Source organism: Sinocyclocheilus anshuiensis, unplaced genomic scaffold (genome assembly GCF_001515605.1).
Source record: "Sinocyclocheilus anshuiensis isolate Anshui unplaced genomic scaffold, SAMN03320099.WGS_v1.1 scaffold1807, whole genome shotgun sequence".
In the NCBI taxonomy this organism is placed as follows: Eukaryota; Metazoa; Chordata; class Actinopteri; order Cypriniformes; family Cyprinidae; genus Sinocyclocheilus; species Sinocyclocheilus anshuiensis.
Window position 1 is genome coordinate 6763 of NW_015549663.1, and position 7825 is coordinate 14587.

General features: G+C 43.2%; 1 protein-coding gene across 1 annotated transcript in view; it reads left to right on the forward strand.

Moving 5' to 3' along the window:
• Nucleotides 1-5532: 5532 nt before the first annotated feature.
• The window catches only part of LOC107660297 (leukocyte immunoglobulin-like receptor subfamily B member 1), a 5578-nt gene continuing 3285 nt past the window's right edge, over nt 5533-7825 (forward strand). The window contains exons 1-5 of the mRNA XM_016449577.1: nt 5533-5560; nt 5710-5982; nt 6053-6184; nt 6374-6544; nt 7137-7415. Coding sequence (XP_016305063.1) covers nt 5533-5560; nt 5710-5982; nt 6053-6184; nt 6374-6544; nt 7137-7415 — 883 coding nt within the window. The remainder of the gene's footprint in view (nt 5561-5709; nt 5983-6052; nt 6185-6373; nt 6545-7136; nt 7416-7825) is intronic.

The window sequence follows — 7825 nt, forward strand, 5'->3', positions numbered from 1 at the left end:
CACAATCTTGCAATTATGCAGGGAGAAACAATGAGCACAACAGTCCTGGTTGATTTTCACAGTCGCAGGAAACATTCAGATGTATGGTTAACTGTGAATTTGGGAGTTGAGCTGTAGTCTCGGGGCCACTGATGCACAATATCCGATGAGAATAAATGCAAAGGTCCACAAAATGTCTATGAGTGTTTGTTACTGCAAACAGATCTTGTTCGTGTGGTGTGTATAATTCTTGAGTGTGGTTTGTCTTCAATGACGCACATTCAAAATCCTCGGCGAGCCAAACTTCGGCGAGAGATTATTAACGGGAACGCACCATAAGCCATCGATCAAAATCACAAATATTCTCCCAACAGTTCACAATGTGAAATCGCTGCAGGACGACATCTTATTTCGGATTAATTCTCGACTTTCATATGCAACAGCGGGACCTCCTGATTCTCTCCGTCACGACTGAACTTCAGCCATCTCACTTCTGATGCTCTCGTGCAATCTCTGAATAAACCACACCTACTCAACGAAAATAAATGACCAATCTGACCGCTGTACAGCCCTTTTAATATAAAAAACATGAACTGAACATGGGCTTTTTTACACATGGGATTACACAAGATTTGTATTTTAAAGACAACCAGTTCGAAGGGAGCATAATTTGCTTTTTAGGGACCGTCTCTAAAGTTACATACAACATTGGTACACACGTTTCTAACTTAAATAGCATTTGAAGATAATTCCCTTACTTGCAATAAAGAGGCAGTGTAGAAAAGATAATATGCTTCTCTGTGTTCGGCTAACTGACATTATTAACATACCAGTTGATGTCATCATCGATACTATGGCATTCACAAGATGAGGCTCCAAAATACACCTCCGACGTTGCAGACGACATCCAGTCTAGAAACCTGGAAATAACAAACAAAAGAAGTAATGTTACTACAAAATACTCTGTAAAATCTGCACCGAAACAGCGGTGTTGCCTAACGTACTTTACCTCAGTACTTTACCTTAATTCACTTTTAAGGTTAAATAACAACTCGCCAGACGAGCTAACTTGCAGGGCAGCAGAACGTACAAACGTGTTTCTTGGTTTAACTAAAAGTTTATTTCGACTAGTACAGCTGACCTTAACTTACTCACCAGTCGATGTTATCAGCATTTTGGCGGCATTCTGGCCGTCAGTCAGAAAAAAAGGCTCCAACTCCCGACATGAAAAACGACATGGTGAATAATGTTAGTTTGCTGTTAACAAGTGAAAACATCTTAAAATATCTAAGTTTAGCATAAAACAGAAATAATATACTAACCTTTTTGTCGAGTAAATGGTGCAACATTTCTCTTTTATCCTTTTACGTCCATTTCCACCAGACAGTCAAAAAATAAATCTCCCTTGCCATTGGTCAGTTTTTCGCGGATTTGAGTCATATATTTTCAACACATATCAGTAATTCTACATTAACTGTTGGAAACCAACTGAGTTTTGAGAATTTACAAATTATTTTGATTATAAATGCACCCTTTTAACAAGTTGAATTATTCATGTTACAATTCTGAGGTGTGACAAAACACACACAAAAAAAACATCAGTATATCTATCAAAAACAGCAGATATATTTCTTACATTCTTTGTGAAATCAAAATCAGAACAACAAGAGACAAGATCTACTCTTGGTAAACTCATGTTTCCATATTCTCAATGATTGTGTATCGACAGATATTTTATAAATGACTATAACAGCTATAGAGAACAACACTCCAGTCTCATCTGATTTAGCATGTTTGTTTTACAGTCAAGTAACTGTGTTCATACAGTAAAAGCAGTTCATTATTTTTATTGTCAATTCAAGAGTTCGCCTTACAGACAATAAAGCAAGATGAATGGTATGCGTATTTGGCCTGCTGTCCGGGAAGAGGGCTCCGAGCTCGGTAATTCCTCCCAAACCCGGGGTACTCTCCCTGTCCGGGGAGAGGGGTCCGAGCTCGGAATTTAGCCCAGACCCAGAGCGCTCCCCCCAAAAGATGCAATTAGCATGGGACAGCAGCCAGAGTGGGGGGTTGATAACCCCCCAAAACTTGCAGAGCTTAAGGTTGGTGGGGTGCTGGACGTCGCTTGGAGTAGAATCATTGTAGTGGTATCTGGAAAGAGAATGTGGCTTCTGCGGAAGCGGGCACTGCTGCGGCATCTGAAAAGAGAATTTGGCTTCCGCAGAAGCAGGCACTGCTGCGGCATCTGAAAAGAGAATGTGGCTTCTACGGAAGCGGGCACTGCTGCGGCATCTGAAAAGAGAATGTGGCTTCTACGGAAGCGGGCACTGCTGCGGCAGTGGGAAGTAGAGATGAGTGGGAAGTAGAGATATAGGCTCCTGCGGAAGCGGGCAATGCTGTGGTAGTGGGAAGTAGAAATGAATGGGAAGTAGAGATACAGGCTCCTACGGGAGCGGGCACTGACGCGGCAGTGGGAAGTAGAGATGAGTGGGAAGTAGAGATATAGGCTCCTGCGGAAGCAGGCAATGCTGTGGCAGTGGGAAGTAGAAATGAATGGGAAGTAGAGATACAGGCTCCTACGGGAGTGGGCACTGATGTGGCAGTGGGAAGTAGAGATGAGTGGGAAGTAGAGATAGAGGCTCCTGCGGAAGCGGGCAATGCTGTGGCATCTGAAAAGAGAAAGTGGCTTCTGCGGAAGCAGGTACTGCTGTGGCATCTGGAAAGAGAATGTGGCTTCTGCGGAAGCGGGTACTGCTGTGGCATCTGAAAAGAGAAAGTGGCTTCTGCGGGAGCGGGCACTGCTGCGGCAGTGGGAAGTTAATATACGGGCTCCTGCGGGAGTGGGCACTGCTATATGAAATCTGAAAAGAGAAGGAGGCTTCTGTGGAAGTGGGTATTGCTGCGACATCTGAAAAGAAAACTCCTGTGGGAGCGGGTACTGGTACAGCATCTGAAAAGAGAAAGTGGCTTCTGCGGAAGCGAGCACTGCTGAGGCAGTGGGAAGTAAAGGTATAGGCTTCTGCGGGAGCGGGTATGGCTGCGGTATCTGAAAAGAGAAAGTGACTTCTGCGGAAGCGAGCACTGCTGCGGCAGTGGGAAGTAAAGGTATAGGCTCCTGCGGGAGCAGGTATGGCTGCGGTATCTGGAAAGAGAAAGTGACTTCTGCAGAAGCGAGCACTGCTGCAGCAGTGGGAAGTAAAGATATAGGCTTCTGCGGAAGTGAGCACTGCTGCGGCAGTGGGAAGTAAAGATACGGGCTCCTGCGGGAGCGAGTACTGCTGAGGTATCTGAAAAGAGAAAGTGGCTTCTGTGGAAGCGGGCACTGCTACTGCATCTGCAAAGAGTACTATATCGACTGATAACTCGGTTACCAAATTAATCGTTAGTGACGGCCCTAGATGAGAGGTCTGCACCTGCCAGGATCTGTGCTCAGATGTTGTGAGCCACTGGGGGTGGCTCCGAGGCGACAGCATATAGTGGGACGGGCAGTGATGTTGCTGTGAAAAGAGAATGTTGTGATTTTGAATGAAGTAGATAGCTGTGAGGGGGAGGAGCAGGGGCTACGATTATCAGCAGAGGCAGCTTCACGCTTAACTCGACCTCTGGGCTAGTGTCTGCTATGGGAGCTGGAGGCCACTGAAAAGGAAAAGGGGTTAGAAATAACAGGAGGAAAAGACTGGGATGTGAGGGCCTGTGTTGCAAGCGGAAGCAGTTTCGCGCATTCTTCAGCCGCTGTAGGCCGCGGGAAAGGGGAATGGTTTGTGATTTCCTGAAGAGCCTGTGTAGCCTCCACCGCTAACGGAGGCAGCCTTGCGCTAGAGTCTGCTATGGGACCTGGAGGTCGCTGAAAAGAAAAAAGGGTTATTAGAAAAGACTGAGATGAATGGGCCTGTGTTGCAAGTGGAAGCAGCTTCGCGCTTTCTTCAGCCCCTGTAGTCTGTGGGAAAGGGGAGTGTTTTATGACATTTGGCGGGACATGCTGAAATGCCTGGGTAGCTTGCAGTGTTGGCAACTTGGCAATTTGTTGCTAGATTAGCATTTTCTCAGACTACCCTAGCAACTTGTTTTTCAAAGTGCCTAGCAACAAATGTAGCTATTTAAAAATGTATTTGGCAGCTTTTAAAAAGTAATAAAATGATAAAAGGCGTACATTTCCTCTACCACACAAAAAGAAAAACAAGTATTGAAGTAGCTTGCCAGCCGAGCGGCACATCAGCTGGTTTTGTACCTATGATTGTTAATCATTTACTGTTATCCACTGTGATCAACAGTGAAACTTTCCTCTTCCACTATTGATCTTATCTAAAAAACAAAAATGTATCTTATCCATCCATCTATTGAAATGCAATTTGTACTTTAATACGGCGTTACGGCGCTGCGGCAGGAAGAGCCGCGGTGAAAAGCTGAGCCGAAGCGGGAATCGAGTGAGGTCTTGCAGCAGTGAGATCTGGGGTGCGGCCCAGGCTTGCAGAAGGCCTGCCACTGCGACCCAACGCTCAGGGAGAGCCGGATCCCAGTGTTTCCCGTTCATTAACTAGTCTGTGGTGGCCCGCCACAGTCTAATCTGTCCCGCCACAGTTTCATAATGAACCGAAAATATATTGATGATACTCCTCATTATAACATTAAAGGTATTTAACGTTTTGTTTGGTGCCATTGCTTTTGTTAAGTGTCCGTCAAACAAACTAAAGCGTATATGGCTTTATCTCCTCATCAAGTCTGTTTGCGCTGCTTGTTTCAATGCCAATCGCACACTTTTTTCATGCGATCAGCTCATGATCCAGTGTTTCCCGCATCTCAGAGCAGCTCCTTTCACAGTGAATGCAGTGAAGTCTGTTTTTGAACGTGCTGTGAGTTTAGCGTGCATCTGAGAATGCAACGGTTCACAGTATTTCACTAGATTTGAAATGAGACCCGTTTGTAAACCTGTTTTCACAGAAGTTGGTGTTTTCCGCCAAAATAAAATCTCAGCTGCTGTTTCCGCCAAAATAAAAGCAAAGTCAATTCACCAGCTCTTTTATTTGTTTAGTTTGCACACTGAACCTGTGTTGAAGCTCTTAATAGTGAACTCTCAAAGTTCCCCAGATAGATACATTTATCTTTAAAATGTAAAAAATTTTCTTCCGGGGAAAATGGACCCCTAGAGGATCCAAGGCCCACCCACCACAGTCCCACAAAATCCTGTGGGAAACACTGGGATTCTGTGCGGGAGAATGTGGGTGTCGAACGCGGCGAGTTCAAGGCCTTGCTAGCTTTGCTTGATCTATTGGCCGCCTGGGGCTGGTGTGGATTTGGGAGTGAGGTTGGCTGATTTTCAGGGTGACAAATAGATCGTACAGATCTGCTTGTTCAGTCCTCCGTGAGAACTGTGCGTCGGAATTAATCAGCGCTTGCCTCCGGCTTAAAACTTTCCAATCAGAGGAATTTTTTGCTCGGCTGAATGATTGAAGAATGCGCCGGGGAAGAAATTGGAAGTGTCTCTGGTGCAGGCGAGGGTAGGCCTCTGTGTCGTGGAAAACGAGTGGCTGGTCGAGCAGAGCGGCGGCCACGATCATGCTGAAATACTGTAGAGAGAATGAAGGTAAGATGGCTTGGGCTATTTATAGAAGTTCTTTCTCGAGCTGATAGGATAGATGGTGTAATTGCTGATGATGAATTGGCCGTGTTAATTATCTGAACGTGCTCCTCCCGAACTTTGTTAATAAAACATCATTTGTTGTCATTGTACAGAAAAACCAAAACCAACAGTGACCATTAAACCTGCTCAACATGTATTCAGAGGAGAGACAGTCACTCTCAGATGTGACATAAATGCTGAAAGAGGCACTAGCTGGCAATACAGCTGGTATAAAGAAGATTCAACCGGTGTTTTCAGTGAACTACAGGAACTCACATTCAGTCCTGTTACTGAGTTTGACGCAGGTAAATACTCCTGTTACGGAGTAGAGACAGACGGATCACACAGATCACACTGCAGTGAAGAAGTTACACTGACAGTATCAGGTGAGTTTGATCATCTCTTCACATACACACACGTTTAACATGTTATTAATGAGAGATTTCTCACCTTCAGTTCCCAGAGCAGTTTTAAGTGTTTCTCCACAGACGTGGTTGACTGAAGGAGATCCAGTGACTCTGATCTGTGAGGTTAACGGCTCCTCTACAGGCTGGACATTCAGCTGGTTCACTGAAACTGTCTCATCAGGTAAGATATAATGTGCTTCATGTAGTAACATCTGAATAAACTGGTTTCATAAAAAAAAATATATTATAGACATTAAAGATATTTAATCAGTCTGATTACTCTGATTATACCAACAAAGGTCATTTATAAGACTCATGTAAAAATGTCTGCTCATTTCTTGAGGTAACTGCACTTTTTCACTTTATACAGACTACAGATATCGTTATGAGCTGCTCTCAGACAGCAGCAGAGGAGCTGGAGGAAACTACACTGTCAGTTCTGCTGCTCTAAAACACACAGGAGTTTATGTGTGCAGAGCAGAGAGAGGAAAACCAGTCTATAACACAACCATCAGCAACACACAGTTAATATGGGTCACTGGTGAGTTCAAACTGAACCACAGAATGAGTGAGGAGGTCCTAAACAGACCAAACTAACCAGCAAAACCTTGAAAAACGTTTAATTATAATGGTGTAAAATTGTCATGAAAAATATATAAACTAAACTATTGTGGCACAAAAGGGTTACTTACGTACGTTTTATTATGAAATGTATTTTTAGTTTTTATGTTATTGATCATACATTGATTCTAGGAGGCACTTTAGAAACAACACAGGACACTCAAAGTGCACATCAGCACATTTTATAGGATGAACCGTATAAACACTTTATCAATCATTTTACAGTTTGATTATCTGCCTACTAATAAATTAGTAAATTAATATACAACAAACTCAGCTAACTATAAATACTGCTAGGTTCACACTGTACAGGCAAAGCAGAACTGATCCTCGACTTGAGTTTTTTTTTTTTTTTTCCAAAAGTTACACCTTATGGAGGTTTTTGTCTTTGGCTTGCTTGCTGATGGCATAATGACATATTTTAATATTTTAAGGTGTAATTTTGTTTATGAAGTTTTAAATAGAACTGTCTTTACTTGATTTCTGAATTGTAGCTGTAGTTGTCTTCTCAGGTGTTTCTCCTCCGGTCTCTCTGATCGTCAGTCCCAGCAGAACTCAACACTTCACATCTGTCTCTTTCTCTCTGAGCTGTGAGGACCAGAGTAACTCTACTGGATGGACAGTGAGAAGATACACAGACAAATGGTGGCTGGAAGATTGTTCATCAGTGTGGGGATCACCAACAGGATCTGCATGCACAATCAGATCCACCACCCCGTATGACACTGGAGTGTACTGGTGTGAGTCTGAATCTGGAGACAACAGTCATCCTGTTAATATCACTGTACACTGTGAGTCTGTGTTTCTGTATTTATCACAAAGCCCTCATTTCTTGTTTCAGATATAAATAGCCAGATTGGGATCTCAATTCAATCTTATTCCCATGCAATCTTATTCCTAAATGACAAAAAAAAACTGATTTACTATTAAACCTTTGACTATTAAACCATTGCTCAACCTTCGACTTCTGATATATATATATATATATCATTGTGATTCTCAGTTTATCCAAAATTGTGCCACTCTAGTTGGTCCCCCCCCAAAAATTTATTATTATTATTATTATCATTGTTGTTGTTGTCTTCACATTGTTGATACATTCTTACCAGAGATAAGCACTCGAGTTAGTGACTCAGACTCGAGTGGCGTTTTTATAGACTTCAGACTCGACCTGAAATGACTCCAGACTTGACTCGACTCG